General features: G+C 36.6%; 2 protein-coding genes across 2 annotated transcripts in view; one reads left to right on the forward strand and one right to left on the reverse strand.

Annotated features, from left to right (window-relative positions):
• Positions 1–4856, reverse strand: part of waplb (WAPL cohesin release factor b) — a 71725-nt gene extending 66869 nt beyond the window's left edge. The window contains exon 1 of the mRNA XM_079801129.1: positions 4567–4856. The gene's annotated coding sequence lies outside the window, so the exon portion shown is untranslated. The remainder of the gene's footprint in view (positions 1–4566) is intronic.
• Positions 4857–5571: 715 nt separating this feature from the next.
• Positions 5572–17848, forward strand: part of btbd16 (BTB (POZ) domain containing 16) — a gene marked incomplete at both ends in the record, with an annotated part of 44245 nt that continues 31968 nt past the window's right edge. The window contains 5 exons of the mRNA XM_079846318.1: positions 5572–5630; positions 9194–9242; positions 9340–9493; positions 13991–14096; positions 14775–14863. Coding sequence (XP_079702444.1) covers positions 5572–5630; positions 9194–9242; positions 9340–9493; positions 13991–14096; positions 14775–14863 — 457 coding nt within the window. The remainder of the gene's footprint in view (positions 5631–9193; positions 9243–9339; positions 9494–13990; positions 14097–14774; positions 14864–17848) is intronic.

Genomic DNA, 17848 nt, shown 5'->3' on the forward strand with positions numbered 1-17848 from the left:
TAAACAATTTATTAACATCAAGCCAATTACATTTTAGATGCAATATTGAGTGTTTTGTTCTATTTCAGCAGCGAAAATAGTTTCAAAAAAGGATCACAGGAGAACCATAACGCATCTCGCAGCAACAGTGTGTTACTGAATGAATCAGCCGTTTGAACGAATCGACTCAATGGCTCACTAATTAAGGCAGTCACCTGCGCCACCTATTGGCAGTTTAGTTTCATGTTTTAACTTTCTTTCCAACATTTCTTATTTGTATATTCAAAAATATTTAAAATAATCTCATAACATTATTTAAAGCAGTTGTAATTTTTCAGTGTAAATTATTTAATTTAATTGGGAACAGCTAGGGCTGCAACAACGAATCGATAAAATTCGATAATTAAAAAAGTTGGCAACGAATTTCATTATCGATTCGTTGTGTCGCGAGCGACTATTATGCCCCTCAATAAGACGCGGAGATGTTGGAGTATTAAAAAAAGCACGGTTGAGCGCAAAGCAGAGTGGAAGCGGGCCAGCCGTGCTGTACCCGTCGTACCGCGCACGGGAAAAGCAAACCAAGCCGTACCCATCGAAAAGCGTCATTAAATCGAAAAAGTGTGTTAATTGCAGCAAAAGCGACGCGACGCAGCATGGCACGGGAGCAACACGGTGGTGATTCAGCACCTACAACGAAAACATCTTGGAGTCCTTGATGAGGAGGAAGGGAGTTCAACAGCAGGGTAACGTTAAGTCACTACAAAATCCCACTTTTGTTCTGTTTCGAAGTGAGGAGCGTGACGTCCCTCCAGAAGCTCTTCTGGTGCTTATTTACTCGTTATCCAGCTTGACAAGCATGACAAGTTAGCGTTAACTTGTTAATAACAGTAGTAAAGCAGGGGTGGTATAATTTGCAAGACTAATTTTTATTCACTTGCCTTTTTTGGCCCATTCATTTTTCAATCTGTTGCTATGTTAATTTTGTTGACAAATAATTTGTCAATATTTTTCACAGACAAAAACAAGACGAAAATCAAAACCAGCTTTGAATGACAAAAACTATGATTGCATGTTTAAACTTTAATATCATTCATATTAATAGGTTAATACAGTAGATGTGTTCTCCAGTATATAATGGGTTTGGACATTTTAGAGAAATTCTTAATGCATTACAATTTAACTAAACCCATTAAATTTTGTTTGTGAGTGTGTGCGTCTGAGTGTAGTGTAGACTGTAGAGAACAAGATCTAACATCCTGTTAAGTTTTCGGATTAGTATTTTTCTTTATAAAAAAAAAAAAAGATTTATAGATTTATTGTAGCAAGCTGTGCACTTTTTGAAGATTCTGTTTTTGAATAAAGGATTGGGAATTAATGCTTTTTTTTATTATATCCAATTCATCGATTAATCAAAAAATAATCGACATATTAATCGATTATTAAAATAATCGTTAGTCGCAGCCCTAGTAACAGCCCTATAGTGCCTTAATCTAGTTTAATTTATTGATTAAATTTAAGAATATAAAAGGAAAGCTGAAGCATAGCCTATATTTAATAAGATAATGGGGAAAAAATGTCCTTTATAAAAAGGTAAAAATATCACAAATATGCAGATTTAAATATGTCAGAGCTGATTGAACACTGGTCAGAATATTGCTTCAGAATAAATTATATTAACAAAAAAATAAAAACTTTTGAATGACAGATTTACTTGTCCGAAGGAAAAGCACGCAAACAGGCGAACTCTGTCGAGCCCTGTATATTATATTATATATATATTGTGACCCTGGACAACAAAACCAATCATACGGGTCATTTTTTTTTAAAATTGAGATTTATACCTCATCTGAAAGCTGAATAAATAAGCTTTTGCCGTTGATGTATGGTTTGTTAGGATAGGACAATATTTGGCTGAGATACAACTAAATTTGAAAATCTGGAATACAAGGGTGCAATGAAATCTACAAATTGAGAAAATCGCCTTTAAAGTTGTGCTAATGAAGTCCTTAGCAATGCATATGACTAATAATAATACATCTTTAATATGAAGAGTTCGGTTGCGAAACGCGATAAACGCCATTTTTTGACATTTGGGTTTTATTATTGGAAATCACTGTTTAGATGTACCTTAATCTATGTGTGAATTGCTGCCATTAATAAGATTTAAAAATTTACAGTTTAAGCCTACTACAAAATGTATTTTTTCACAAAACGCGATATCCGCCAGCCCAGTTTCTTTACAAAGTGCGATATAGAACGTTCTGCTGCGCGAGCTCAGGATGTCACGCGAGGAGAGAGTCACCGCCGGTGAAGTGCTCCGAGTTTGCTCAGTGATTTAACGATAATATCAAAACAAAAAACATATTTTTAAAAAGAGGATTCAATAGGCTAACTAAACGTTTACCATTTAATTGTTTATACTGTATGCGAGCTGTCAGTCACGTAGGCTACGTCACTGATCAACAGCTGTCTGTCAGTCAGAGAATCAAAGCTTCAGAGTCAAGCTAACGTTATGGATTTCGATGACGGATTGGAGCCGGTCATTCCAGCTGCTGTTGGGAGAAAGAGGAAGGCATCTAAAGAAAATCATCAAAGGGAGAAGACAAACGGGCAAGGCATTCAGGGGAGGGAAAACATTCAAAGATGAATTGTGGTCATCGTGCGACTGCGAGTAATGTTGGTCTGTGTCATGCCGACAAACTGTCAGATGAAGATGTAGCCTTCAACTTCACAAAAATGTATAAAACGCTACAAAAGTGGACCAGGATAACATTGATTCACTAGCTTTTCTTAATGGTATTACAGTAGTAGAATATAGCCTAAGGTGGATATATAGCGTTTTGCAAAAAATATATATATATATTTTATGTTGTGCATGCTCTGGCCAAAACTAACTCGGAATCTTATTATTATTAATCAATCTTTGTATATACTATTCCATATATTTAATGATGTATTGTTTTTTTTAACCAATTTAAGATGTTTGACAATGTTAAGATAAATATGTTGCATTTTGGCATGGTTTTTGACTTATTTATGAACTATTTATGGACATAAAATTAAATAAAAAATATCCTGGATTTGCAGAATATTGTGTCCCTGGCCTTCACTGAGCTCAAGTAATAGTTTAATGTACAAAAAATTGTGAATGAACTTCACTGTTGATGTCTTAAATAATAATGTCAAATAACCAACATTTCTCAAAATGGATACATCTCATTTTGCAACGAAACTCTTCATATATTTACAGTAGGAAATTTACAAAATATCTTCATGTAATATGATCTTTACTTAGCATCCTAAAGATTTTTGGCATAAAAGAAAAATCTATAATTTTGACCCACACAATGTATTGTTGGCTATTGCCACAAATATACCCGTGTGACTTAGGACTGGTTTTGTGGACCAGGATCAACATATTCTAGTTAATTATATAAATACTAATTTTCACAGCATTAAAGTTAATCATGCGGGTCTATTTTATTAACATTTTTATCATTATATTTAAAATTTCAAGTAAAAATATAACATTAGAATTACACTAACATAAATAAGAAATAAATTGTTAATCGTAAATATTTGTATGTCAATTATTCATCAGCAGAAAAAAATGTATGATCGTGTCAGGACTACTACCAGCACTAAAAAGAACCAAAGCCATTGATTTTAGGCACATTAATATGGCAATTATTAAGCTCCATGGTATTACTATCTTCATAATGTAAGGCCATCATTGGCTTGCAATCTAGCTAGAGCCAACTGAACAACACCAACAATATTGAACAAAATGTATGCTATAATACCATTGGATATTTTTTTTGCCAACACTGTGACATTAAATACACAAAGGCATCACAAATAACTAAATAAATAAGTTTAAAAGACACTTTGTGCTCTACACGAGAAAAATGTATGCAATGTGCTCAAAATAAAGTTTAAGCTTTGATATCCACAACAACTAATAAAAGGCAGAGCAAGATTCTGGTTATGAAAATGGAGTTGAACTGTATGAAGGAATAATTAAATGGCAAGGCACGTCAACATGGCCAATCATACCAGGATATTACCATCATAATAATTTTAGCCCGTCATTGGCTTGCAACCTAGCTAGTGCCAAGTGGCCATCTCAATAATATTAAACACAATGTATATGTGTTTCCATTCGACATTATTGCAAACGCAGTGAATTTCCCTCAATAATCAGTAATAAACTGAGAATGCTAAAAGCTGGTGGGATAACACGCTAATGCTATTAATTTTGCCTGTCGTCTTCTGTTTATTCTGTCATTTTTACAACTTTCTTCCCTTCGCGAAGGAAATAATACATTAACGCAACTTCTTCCCTTGGATTAAGATTAAAGAGGGTCTGAAAGCTAGCAGAGTTGATAAAAACAACATATCCATGCTAACAGCTAATAGGCTAGCAAGAGGATTAGCATGAAGCAGCTAACAGGCTAATAAGGCAATGCTATGAAATACACTTTCATATCCAGCATTAAAACTAATTTAATACTAGGTTATAATGCATATATAGAACGTACAGAAGAAGTAAACACACAGCAGGACCAACGGAGGTTAAATACTCGCCTGGTTGGTGAAGAGACTGAATCCGGGCCTTTGAGCTCCACTAACACTATAAACAAACACTAAATACTGACACACACTGCCTCACGAACTCCACCGACACAGTTATCCGTGTGTCTGAGATATGAGTTTCAGTATAATAGAATACAAAGATTCACAGGCTTTGTTTTTAAGTTTTCCTCATGTATTTCTCCCTCAATTGTCTCGGCTCTGAAACACCAACGGCCTCCATTCGCGTTCCCCCTCCTTCACGTTTTCGCGTCACGACAATCGCGTCGCCGCACAGGCGTATCATAGTTGACCAATCACGGGCCGCGCTAGAGGATTTTCGAAGCGTGTGATTGGCTAGCCTTAGAACGAGCCTTGAACTTGAACGCGATGGGCGTCACGTACTTCTTATTGAACTATGGGAATTGTAGGCACTTATGTTAAGGAATTTAATAAAATGGTATTTGTGTAAAAAAAAAAAATACACATCCAAGTATGTTATATTCAACGGTATAATATTTGGTTAGTACAAAAACGTCTAGTAGCCAGTGATACAACCGAATGGAAGAATAGCTAGCCTTAGCCAGTTTAGGGTTGTCAACATTTTAGGGTAAAAGTGAATGCAACAAGCATGTTTTAATTTGTCTATGTAGCATTTTGTTTTCTTTATTTGTTTTGGCCAGGAATATGTCAGTATGTGTCATCCACTGATCTATATAATCATGTGACTGGTGTCATCTGACACTAACAGGTCAAGTGACCCACATGTCTCCTAGCAACAGAACCTGTCAACAAGAAGTATAACGTTACATAGACCACAAACTGCACGGCTCTTCTTCACCCACCTGTACAGTATTTCCTGGGTTTGTTTAGCGGCTTTTAGTGTTTATTCATGATGTACAGTGAGAATTTTTTGTATTACTCATTAAACCTCTTCAAACGTGTTTAATGTTTGGGAGCATGATGTGGACTGTCAGCCAGCACCAGTGAAAGCATTAACGTTATTTGGATTTAAACAGAATGCACATCCAGTGGAGTCCTTTATCTGCCAGGAATATGCCACTCAGACCTCACACAAGGTGGGTTAATGCACAAGTGTCATGTAGAATTACTAGAATCACTTAATATAGGGTCCTAACTTTTTTAAAAGTGTAAATTAACTAGGTTTCACTTTATTTTGATGGTCCCTTTAACACATTCTGTTTCCTTACGCAAATAAAATATATGTCCATATATATGAATGATAAATATATTAAATTATTTACCAGTATGTTTGAAAATATACAGAATATTATATTGCATTGAATAATAGCCTACATAAGGAATTGCTGCTTTTCATATATTGAAAACTATGTGACTAATATATCATAATGTAAGTAATTTTATATTCAGTATACACTTCATAATATATAGCTGTATATATGATTAGATATGGTACTGCATATGTATATTATTTACTCATGCAGTAGAAACACACATGTATAGAGAAATAATGTAATATATATGTATTTTATCTCATAATTATTTACATTCTAAATGTTTCATATTTTCAAGCTAGTTAAAGGTACAATATGTAAGATTTTTGGATTAAAATATCCAAAAACCACTAGAACGATGTTATATATTTTGTTGACTTGTGTACATTATCCCAAATGTTTCCAAGAATGTTTAAATCCAGAGTAATAAGCAATTTTAACCAGGACACGCGTCCGTGCGTCCCTATCAATGACATCATACCCGTGATTTCCGTGATTTGATTTTTAGACAGGTGAGCAAATTGTTTGGATACATTCATCGACAGAATACTAATCATATATAGCTTTAAAGCTTTAACAATAGTACAAGCACACCTGCATGTACTAACGTATTTAGCAAAGAGACTATCACTGTTCTGAAGAGAGCACAGCCATTATTTTTTTAATAAAGTATCATAAAATCTTAATTGGGCCAATTGTCAACCTAACCACGGGCTCTAGCCTACTCTTCAGCACAATGGTAACCCCAAAAACTCACACACACCAGAAACCCTTTTTAAATTCCAAAATAATAGAACATTAAACACTAGCAGATCTCTCCCCTATATTTATATTGAGCAAAACACATAAAATAACACTTAATTTTAACATTTACTCACCTTTAACAGTCAGAAGCATGCTGGGAACTATAACTCTGTATATGTTTATGGTAATCAAACTTACTTACTGATTGATTGATTGATTGATTGATTGATTGATTGATTAGTTGATTGATTGATTGATTGATTGATTGATTGATTAGTTGATTGATTGATTGATTGATTGATTGATTGATTGATTGATTGATTGATTGATTGATTGATTGATTGATTGATTGATTGATTGATCGATTGATTGGTTGATTGGTTGATTGATTGATTGATTGATTGATTGATTAGTTGATTAGTTGATTGATTGATTGATTGATTGATTGATTGATTGATTAGTTGATTGATTGATTGATCGATTGATTGGTTGATTGGTTGATTGATTGATTGATTGATTGATTGATTGATTGATTGATTGATTGATTGATTGATTGATTGATTGATTGATTGATTGATTGATTGATTGATTAATTGATTTAACTGATTGATTGATCAGACATGAAACTAGAAAATAGCGTTGTCTTCAGTAAAATGTCATTAAGTTGTTTTGCGAAAAATGTCATTTAGAAATATTAGTTTCCATTACATTACATTATTATCCTTTTTGTTCTATATGGTATGGCCCTAAATCCCTAAATCTTAAATTATTTTAATATATATATTTTTTTAGTTGTGTTAATCAAGTTCTTATTTATTTATGTATTTATTTATCTGTTTAGTTAGTTTAATTTTGTAACAAAGTATAGGGAAGTAAAGTAAATGGAAGAAAGAAGTGGAAACCGGCAAACAACATAAACAACAAAACCAAAGTAAAGCAGCAGTAAAGCCAGACTCAAAGTAAAGCCAGACCCTGCGACTAGACTTGTCTAACTTTCTGGCAAAGTCAAGACACAGTTGACCTCATCTCTTTGCAAGAGTGCACAAGCCAAGGTGTTTGAGGGCAGCATCAGAGTAACTTAGACTTGTCTGCACACTTTCCAGGCTTTTAACTTGATTTGCAGTAATTTAACTGTCTTATAGATGGTAACCAGTTCTGGGTCATGGACACCAACTTTCTTTAACCAACGGAGAGCAAAATGCTTTCTGTTGGCTGAGGTCAACATGTGATCCACTTGACTATCCCATCTTAAATCACTCTGTGTAGTGAGCCCCAAAACTTTAACACTGGTCACAGAGAGTGATGGTTAATCTGTCTCATGCTAGTGTAAAACATCTAAAACCTTGCATTTTCATTTTGTGCCTCTCTAACCACACATCAAGACCATCCAATGTCTGTTGGAACCTCTGGGCAATTGTCATGTCGTCCACACATTTCCAGTATGTGTACAGCCTCTTTCCATTGTCCAGGAACAACCCCTTCCACAAAACAGCTGTTTATGATTTCACAAATTGGATTGCTAAATTCACATGCAAACTCTTTCAGTATTCTTAGGGGGATCATGTCTGGGCCAGGAGATTTGTAACAATTAATAGAAGACAATCAGCTGTACACATCCCAGTAGACTCACGCTCCACAGCTAACCTGTTCCCGGGCAGGTTATGCTCTAGGATAGAGATTTCTCAAACCGAAATTGGACAGTCCCCCATTACTCCCCCAGTTTCTCTTGCTTAAAAATAAAGGTCACTACGTCACTACATATTTTTAAATACAAAACTGTCTGGGTTTTAGTGATGATTATTTATTATAAGTATTTTATATGATTTGTATGTTATTTATATACTTATTATACCCCCAATCCATTACACATGAGCAATTTTAGTTAAATAACTATTATTAAAAATGGAGTTTAAAAGAACAAAATTACTACATGTAAATTTACATTTCCGAGTTTCTGTTTAGCTAGGCTATATATGCTATCGATTATATAAACTAACTTTACAACTTTCATTTGCACTGATATAACAAAATATGTTCTTCTCGCTGTGTACATTCATTTATGTAGTCATGTACTTCAATCTCTTAATCTTCAGCAGAAGAGAGAAAAGAAAAAATGTTGCTGATTCTCTCGCAAGAAGCGAATTGCAGTTTTTCTTTGTCTCAAAGCATGTGATTGGCTGTTTGCTACTGATGTCACACTTTCATGTGCACATGCTCCATGAACTCAGGATCTAAACCTGACAGAGAAAATTGATGATCAGCGTCATGGTACCAAATACCAATAAATTCTGATTGTATTGGTTTGGTTTTGTCAACTTGAAACTTACCCTTTAACCCTGAGTTTTTTCAACTACCATCATGGTATAGGCCCCTGGTCCTCTCTCGTCTTCCTCTTTCGTCACTCCTCTTTTTATCCTTCCTGAGCTCCTCCATGGGACTCATTAACTTGCCCCATTCCCACGTCTCTCAGCCCGCTCCGCTTGCCACAATCGTATTATTTATTTATTTTTTCATTTTGGTTTTACTGTAAACTTTCTCATGGACCCCCGAGCACTCCCTTGTATAGCCCCTGCTCAACTGTATGCTATATTAGAGGCCAATATACTGTCCCTAATTGATTATTGATTTATTAATTTTTTTAGGTCGGTGCTTATAACCTCCCACATTTCACGTCAAAACTCTACAAGAAGTGTAAGTTTAAATCTTCTTCATGACTCTGTACCATATATATTTATTTATATTTGAAACTTTTAGCACATCACTTACTGTTATTCCATGATTCTAACAGGTGTCAGCTCGCTCACTAGGTCAGCGCACACAAGCTGGCCACACTAACCGCTGGCAGCTGCCAGGTGCTTTAGGAAGTGACCTACTGGGACAGGCACAGGTTCAGAGGGCAGAGGACTTTGGCAATAAATCATCGGACAGAAAAAATAATTCAGGTGAGATGTGCAGTCATCCTAAAAATTTTAACGTATCACATGTTTTGGATGTTTAGTGGAATATTGAAACATAAAACATATAAATATTGAAATATAAGGAAAAATGTTCTTGGACAATACATCATCACTGCCCTACCATATGCTTTTATCAAAACCTCTTATCCAAATAAAATAATAAATATTAAAGCTGCTGTCTGTGTGTTCAAGATTTACAAAAAAATATATAATGAGAATGTACAACATGAATCCATTTTCCAAACCATGTTTTTGTCTTACCCTGAATCATTATGATACACTTATAATAAGTGTTTATATTGGGACTATTTCAGACCGGTCTGGTAGGAACCGCTGCGGAGGAGCACAGTCCCTGCGTGACTCACCATAGACATAAACAGAGAGAAGTAGCTCTGGCTGCAATGTTCTTCTGCTAGACGCTTGCGTTCTGTTCATTTACCGCCAGAGCACAAAAAGTTAAGGACTGCAGTAAATAAAATGCGAAAAATACCATAACCTAATACATGTCAAAACATCATAACAATAAAAAACATCATAGCGCAATACAAAATATCTAATATATATATATATATATATATATATATATATATATATATATATATATATATATATATATATATATATATATATATATATATATATATATATATATATATATATATATATAATGTCTGATCGGTATATATATATATATATATATATATATATATATATATATATATATATACCGATCAGACATTATATATATATATATATATATATATATATATATATACACACACCGATCAGACATTATGACCAAATATTGTGTTGGTCCCTTTTTTGCTGCCAAAACAGCTCTGACCCGTCGAGGCATGGACTTCTCTAGACCCCTGAAGGTGTGCTGTGGTATCTGGCACCGGGATGTTAGCAGCAGATCCTTTAAGTCCTGCAAGTTGCGAGGTGGGGCCTCCATGGATCAGACTTGTTTGTTCAGCACATCCCACAGATGCTGGATTGGATTGAGATCTGGGGAATTTGGAGGCCAAGTCAAAACCTCAAACTTGTTGTTGTGCTTCTCAAACTATTCCTGGACCACGTTTGCTTTGTGGCCGGACGGGAATACCGTTTCCATGAAAGGGTGCATTGCTTAGGTTGGTGGTATTTGTAAAAAGTCACATCCACATGGATGGCAGGACCCAAGGTTTCCCTGCAGAACATTGCCCAAAGCATCACACTGCCTCCGCCGGCTTGCCTGCTTCCCATAGTGTATCCTGGTGCCATGTGTTCCCCGGGTAAGTGACGCACACGCACCCAGCCATCGACGTGATGTAAAAGAAAGCATGATTCATCAGGCAAGGCTGCCCTTTTCCGTTGTTCCATGGTCCAGTTCTGATGCTCATGTGCCCACTGTTGGCACTTTCGACGGTGGACAGTGGTCAGCATGGGCACCCTGACTGGTCTGTGGCTATGCAGCCCCATACGCAACAAACTGCAATGCACTGTGTATTCTGACTCCTTTCTATCAGAATCAGCCTTAACTTCTTGAGCAATTTGAGCTACAGTAGCTCGTCTGTTTGATCGAACCACACGGGCCAGCCTTTGTTCCCCAAGTGCATCAATGAGCCTTGGCCACCATGACCCTGTCATTGGTTCACCACTGGTTCTTCCTTGGACAACTTTTGATAGATACTGACCACTGCAGACCGGGAACACCCCACAAGAGCTGCAGTTTTGGAGATGCTCTGACCCAGTCGTCTAGCCATTACAATTTGGCCCTTGTCAAACTTGTTCAAATCCTTACGCTTGCCCATTTTTCCTGCTTCTAACAAATCAACTTTGAGGACAAAATGTTCACTTGCTGCCTAATATATCCCACCCACTAACAGGTGGTGTGATGAAGAGATAATCAGTGTTATTCACTTCACCTGTCAGTGGTCATAATGGTATGCCTGATCTGTGTATATAAAAGAAACAACTATGATAAAGATGCAATGTAATATATTGTCTTTAAAGATAGTTTGTGTATTTTAAATTATTGTAAGTTTCTTAAAAAATACAATATTGCATCTTATTTTTAAATAGGTAGATTATTTGACAATAATTTCAAATACACTTAATCTGCGACCCTTGTAAATGTAGTGTTTTAGTGTTTTAAGGCCAATTCACACCGCACAGACACTTGTTGGAGTCTGTTGGTGTCTGTCGGAGCTGGTTTTCTGATTGAACATGCTAAATCAGAGTTAGAATGTCTGAGAAGTGACGTGCTGTAATCTGGTGACTGTCGCCGTTGGTCTGCGTCTGTCGGTGCAGTGTGAATCGACCTTTATTGTCTAGAGGTTTGATACTTTATTTATAAAAAAATCACTGAGCAAGACAATCTATTAATCATGGTGAAACATTCATGACGAAAAAAAATATTCTTTTGAAATAGTGTTCAGATTTGGAAAAGGCTCTTTAATATCAAGGAGTAACCAACATTGCATTAATGCAATGGGTTTTACCCATAATGCCCCAGCGAGTCTTCAGCATTGACTTTTGCCAGAATCCTGGGTTTGCCAGGGGGATACGAGCGCCACTCTGTGCCATCCCGCCGACCTGGTGTCACAAACCTGGCATCATTTTAGAGATAGGCACCTGTAGGGTTTTGGCACAGAAGTGGTATAAGAGGAATTGGCAGTTACGCACATGAACACTGTTTACAACACCCCCACCCCCCAAACTAAGAGAGACAGTATGGCTTTTGATTCCTGTGCCAGGCTTCTGTGAGTTTAATTTAGAATAGTCCGAATGTTGCAGTGAAATAGAGGTGGACATGCTGAGAGACGTCTGCTTGAATTGAATGTTGAATTGAATGCTTCTTATGACTGGAGTTATATAAAGCTATAGCTGTGCCGATTCTTTTCACATCCGAGATACTGATTATGGGGATGTTTAAAGACACTCTCCACACATAACAAACTGATGTCCTATTACTCTGTTAAAACCCCATGTTGTTGTTGGTTTGGTTTTGAAGTGAGAACTATGAAATATGTTCATTAAATATGATAATTTAAACACTGCCTTGTTGTTCCAAACCTCTATGACTGTTTGTATCTTTCTTCTGTGGACAGAATGTTGGTAACCAAACATTTTTGATGACCATCGACACAAAACTTTTTCTATAAATATCTTCCTTTATGTTCCACATAAGAAAGAAAGTCATACAGGTTTGACAAAACCATGATGAGGATGATTAAATGATAATTTTTCCATTTTCTCATGATGATTTTCACTATTCCTTTTAGCTATTATCTTGTTACACCACCCCAGCTCAATTTAAAATGTGCAACAAATGATTACATATATACAAAACTGTATAACTGAAACTAACAAGATGTTTTTTTTTTTAGAAATAAGACAATTACTAACCCAGCAAGCAATTTTGCGTTTAAAAGATATCAACCAAACACAGCCCTGACGTCTAGGCTAAAACAAGGTGTCAGTGAAAATTAAATAGACGTCTAACCATAGCCCAAGAATAGACTAGTCATCTAGAACATGAACATTTCAAAGAAATGAAACCAAACACCTTGTAATCACTGTTGACTTTGCATGATGGAATATCATTAATCTCGCAAGTTATTTTGGCAAAAACGACATGTAACCAAAGTCAAGGTTATTTTGGCTAGAAGTGGGTTACTCATCGCCGCACTACATTGGGTCTATAGTTAACCGAGACGGTGAAATGACGGCTGTTGCTTGATTGGGAGCTATTCACTATTGAGTGTGTCCTTGTTATTATTACAGTTTGACGGGGTGTTCATGCAAGTCAGCAACACTGTTTGACCATTTAGGCATAACTTTTTTAAACCTTTTATTTAGTTCTACACTCTCAGAAAAAAAGGTACAAATGCTGTCACTGGGGCGGTTCCTTTTCAAATGGTGCACTTTTGCTCCTTCTAGATGCTAATATGCACCCTTTAGGTACAAAAGTGTACCTTTTGAAAAGGTACCACCTCAGTGAGAGCTTTTGTACCTTTTTTCTGAGATTGTAATGGCATACTGCATTTATTAGATTTAATTTTTATCTAATATTAATTGTTAGAAAACATTTTATCAAACAAACCTGTGTTTTAAACTTCAATCATGTCCCAAATGTGTTACAGTAACAGGGTTGCAAAAATTGCATGCAAAATGATCATATAGAGTTTAATTATTAATGAAAAGTGCAAAAGTATTCATAACATTATTTCAAAATATAAAGTAAATGTATGATTTAAAAGGGAAAAACTGTCGAAACAAACAGTGGATGCTGGAGTGATGAAACAATCATAATTTAAAAGCGTTATTTCTATATTATTAATTTGCATTCATTTTTCATCATTTTCTCTCATTTTCATTAATGCAAACAGCCATCTGTTACAGACATATGTTTGCTCAAAGCTCAAATATCTGGATCACTTCATCCTATTCTTGAACACACACACTCAGATGATCTCTCACTGTGTGTTTATGTTGCAGATGACCCCATGGCACTCCACTGGCACGAGGATGCCACTAGCTGCCCACAATCCCCTTTGCCACGTCTCGTTCACCCGCTCTCGGCCAGCCGACGTACCCGACTCTGGTATGTTGCCAGGGGCAAGTGGACTTCCATGACAACTGTTTAGCGGGAGAGAGAGACGGGCAGGCGAGGAGAGAGGGGGACAGTTTATCTCACTCCAGGGATAGATCTGTGGGATATCTGCCAGGCCACATGCTATCATTATAGAGCAGGTTGGATCGCACATTAGAGAATGACAACTTTCAATTTGGTGGGCCTTTGAACACAATGACTATCAGGAGGGGCCGCAGAACACTTGGCACTGAAGCACTGTGGGATAAGAGGGGATTAAAGTGACAAAGTGTGTGTGTGTGTGTCTGTGCGTGCGTGCAGGTGTGTGTGTGTGTGTGTGTGTGTGTGTGTGTGTGTGTGTGTGTGTGTGTGTGTGTGTGTGTGTGTGTGTGTGTGCGTGGCTCCGGTAAACCCAAAGTTATGGGGACAAAATGTCCCCACAAAGACAGCAATATCCAAGATCATTGACCTTGTGGGGAAAACAACATATAAATCATACTAAGTGATGTTTTTTGAAAATGTAAAAATGCAAAAGGTTTTCTGTGAAGGGTTTAGGGGTAGGGTTAGTGTAGGGCGATAGAAGATACAGATTGTACAGTATAAAAATCATTATGTCATTGGAAAGTCCCCATAAAACGTGTGTGTGTGTGTGTGTGCACCTATAATCTCTCTCTTTATCTTTTTATGCAGCAAAGATGTCACATGGTCTCCAAAAATTGACACTCCAGAGGAACGATTTTATATTTTGTCTCGCAGAGTGGCCCATAACGCTAAACCAGGTATGAAGTATTAAAAAAATCGAATTGGTGGTGTTTGCTAAGGCAGGAATCATTACTGCTACTGCTCAAATTAAAGGGGAAATTAAAATTATCCCATAATTTACTCACCCTCAACCCATCCTAGATGTATGACATTCTTCTTTCAGACGAATACAATTGGAGTTAGATTTTAAAAAAAAATGTCCTGGCCAATCCAAGCTTTATAATGGCAGTGAATGGCAGCCCAAAAAGTGCATCCATCCATTATAAAAGTGCTCCACACGGCTCCGGGGGGTTAAAAAAGGCATTCTGAAGCGAATCAATGGGTTTTTGTAAGAAAAAAATCCATATTTAACATGTTAAATATCTAACTTCCGGCGGACTGCCTTCCGTATTCAACTTACAAAGAAAGCGTAACGCCTCTCTCAGTTCAAAACGCTTACGCTACGTCCAACGTCATTGCCAGTTATGCTTTTTTTGTCAATTTAATATGGACGGCAGTCCACCGGATGTTTCAGAAGGCCTTTATGAACCCCCTGGATTACTTTTATAATGGATGGATGCACTTTTTTGGGCTTAAAATTTTGGGCTGCCATTCACTGCCATTATAAACAGGGCTTGACATCAACTTTTTTTCCTCACCAGCTACAGTGGCTAGTGGTTTTCCAAAGTTACTAGCCACTCAGCATTTTCACTGGCCACAATTTTGATGTTTGGAAATTACATTTTATATCATTAAAGTTGACTTTGGCATGCTTAAATTACTTGATTTAGAAGATTTAAAACCCTTTCAAACTTTGGAATGCAGAGTGACCACCCAAATCAAGACTACATTGTATATCAGCTGGTATGTGCAGGTGGGCAAGGGGTGGGCAATATGAGCATAGGCTAATATGAGAAATGTAATATTAGGTATTAGAGTTATTTTTGTTTGGCTATATAAAAGAACAAATAAGCAAATTAGCAAATTACAAAAACAATAGTACATTTAAAAATATATATTTTCAGATACAGTAGGTTTATTTAATATGTATACATTTATTTAACATCTGTAGTTGTTTGATTAACATTAATGACAGACACCATTCATATTCTGACACATATCCAGTTATTACCCACCTGTTATACGTACACTTTAGCCATAACGACTGTGTTCATGCGAGATACTCCACACGATGGACATTTTGACATCTGTGTGCGCGTGTATTTGACTATTCTGGCGCAAGGAGAACTGATCGCGCGTGCGACAGAGAGAGCGCACGCGAGAGAGCGCTTCTGTTGTGTGTCAGCGAGATTCTGCCTACCCGCCTTCACTAACTGCAAGTTATTTCTGATACGAAGGTCTTGGCTGTTGGCTGAAATTATATTCAACCCGCCAAAGTGGCTAGTGGGAGTGGCTGCCTTACCCGCCACAGCTGAAATCTACCCGCATTTGGCGGGCTGGCGGGTGTTAATGTCAAGCCCTGATTATAAAGCTTAGAAGAGCCAGGACAGAACTCTGATTGTATTCATCTTAAAGAAGAATGTCATATACACCTAGGATGACTTGAGAGTGAGTAAATCATGGGGTAATTTTCATTTTTGGGTGAACTATCCCTTTAAGGGTTTAAGGGATGAAATTAAATTTAAATACAATTTTAATTCTCTCATCATTTACTCACCATCATGCCACCCCGGCCCGGTGTATGACTTTCTTTTTTCAGATAAATACAAATGAAGATTTTTAGGAAAATAACCCATCCGATTCCATATAATGCCGTTGAATGGCTGACACTTTGTAACGGGTGTAACGATACACAAAACTGACGGTTCGGTACGTACCTCGGTTTTGAAGTCATGGTTCGGTACGGGTTCGGTACAGCAGTTTACACATTGCTATAATATTAAAGTTTAACAACAGAGCCCAAACTATTAGCCTAAATTAATTTGTTATTTATTTTTAGATATAATAATCAAGACTCATAAGCTTCACATAAATCAGTTTTTGCATTAACTTCTGAATCTAACGTCATTTTTCTTTTCTTTTTTTCTCCAATTCGTTGTTTAAATATAATCATTTATAGGCTATCATCATTTTCATGACAGATTTATTTAAACATACATTAAATAAACTAGACATCCCTAACAGGTTAAGAAGAATATAATGAATATATAGGCTAATATAGTGCATATATTTAGCGAAAGAGTTGATTTCTCTAGTGAGCTAACAGCTGTGGACTTCTGAGGTAAATGTGATGTTACGTGACATTGTTTACAAGCTGTTTTATTGTCTTTCCGCGGTTGAAACACAGACCAATTACACGACAACATGATACATTTCAGTAAGTTGTAATGTACAGTATGTGTCCACCTAGAACATCTAGGTACTGTGAACCACATAGGCTGCATCCGAAAGCTTAGGCAGTTGGATTGTTGCCTTACTGCCCTATCAGGCAACGGCAATGTGAATTTACCAAGTACAGCTTGTTCTTGAATCAACATCGTTGTTGATCCTGGAAGAACATTCTGATTTGAGTGACACGTTTACAGTTTATGCGTACAACGATTGTTAGGTGCTTCTACATCAGTGTTATTCACCAAACCCTCTGGTTTTAGGGATTCGTTACTGTTATGCTTAGGGGATAGGGTTAGGAATATGTTTTCTGACAGGAATATTGCTTCAGGATCAACAAATTATGTCCTACTCTGCACAATCATGTTGACCTGCACTAAAGTGCAGAATCTGATTTTGCCAAGTACAATATGTCTCTGGATCAACATCTTTGTTGATCTTGCATGGAGCAACATTCCATTCAACCAATCAGATTTGAGGGACAAGTTTACAGTTTATGTCAAGTTTAGGCTCACAACCATGGTTTGGTGCTTCTACATCTTTGTTATTCACCGTTATTCACAGTATAATTTCCCTCTGATTTTAGGGATAACTTATGGGTAGGGTTAGGTTTAGGGGTAGGGATATGGTTTGGATAAAATTAGACAGGAATGTTGTTCCAGGATCAACAAAAT

This window comes from Gobio gobio, assembly GCF_949357685.1.
Source record: "Gobio gobio genome assembly, chromosome: 20".
NCBI classification, from domain to species: Eukaryota; Metazoa; Chordata; class Actinopteri; order Cypriniformes; family Gobionidae; genus Gobio; species Gobio gobio.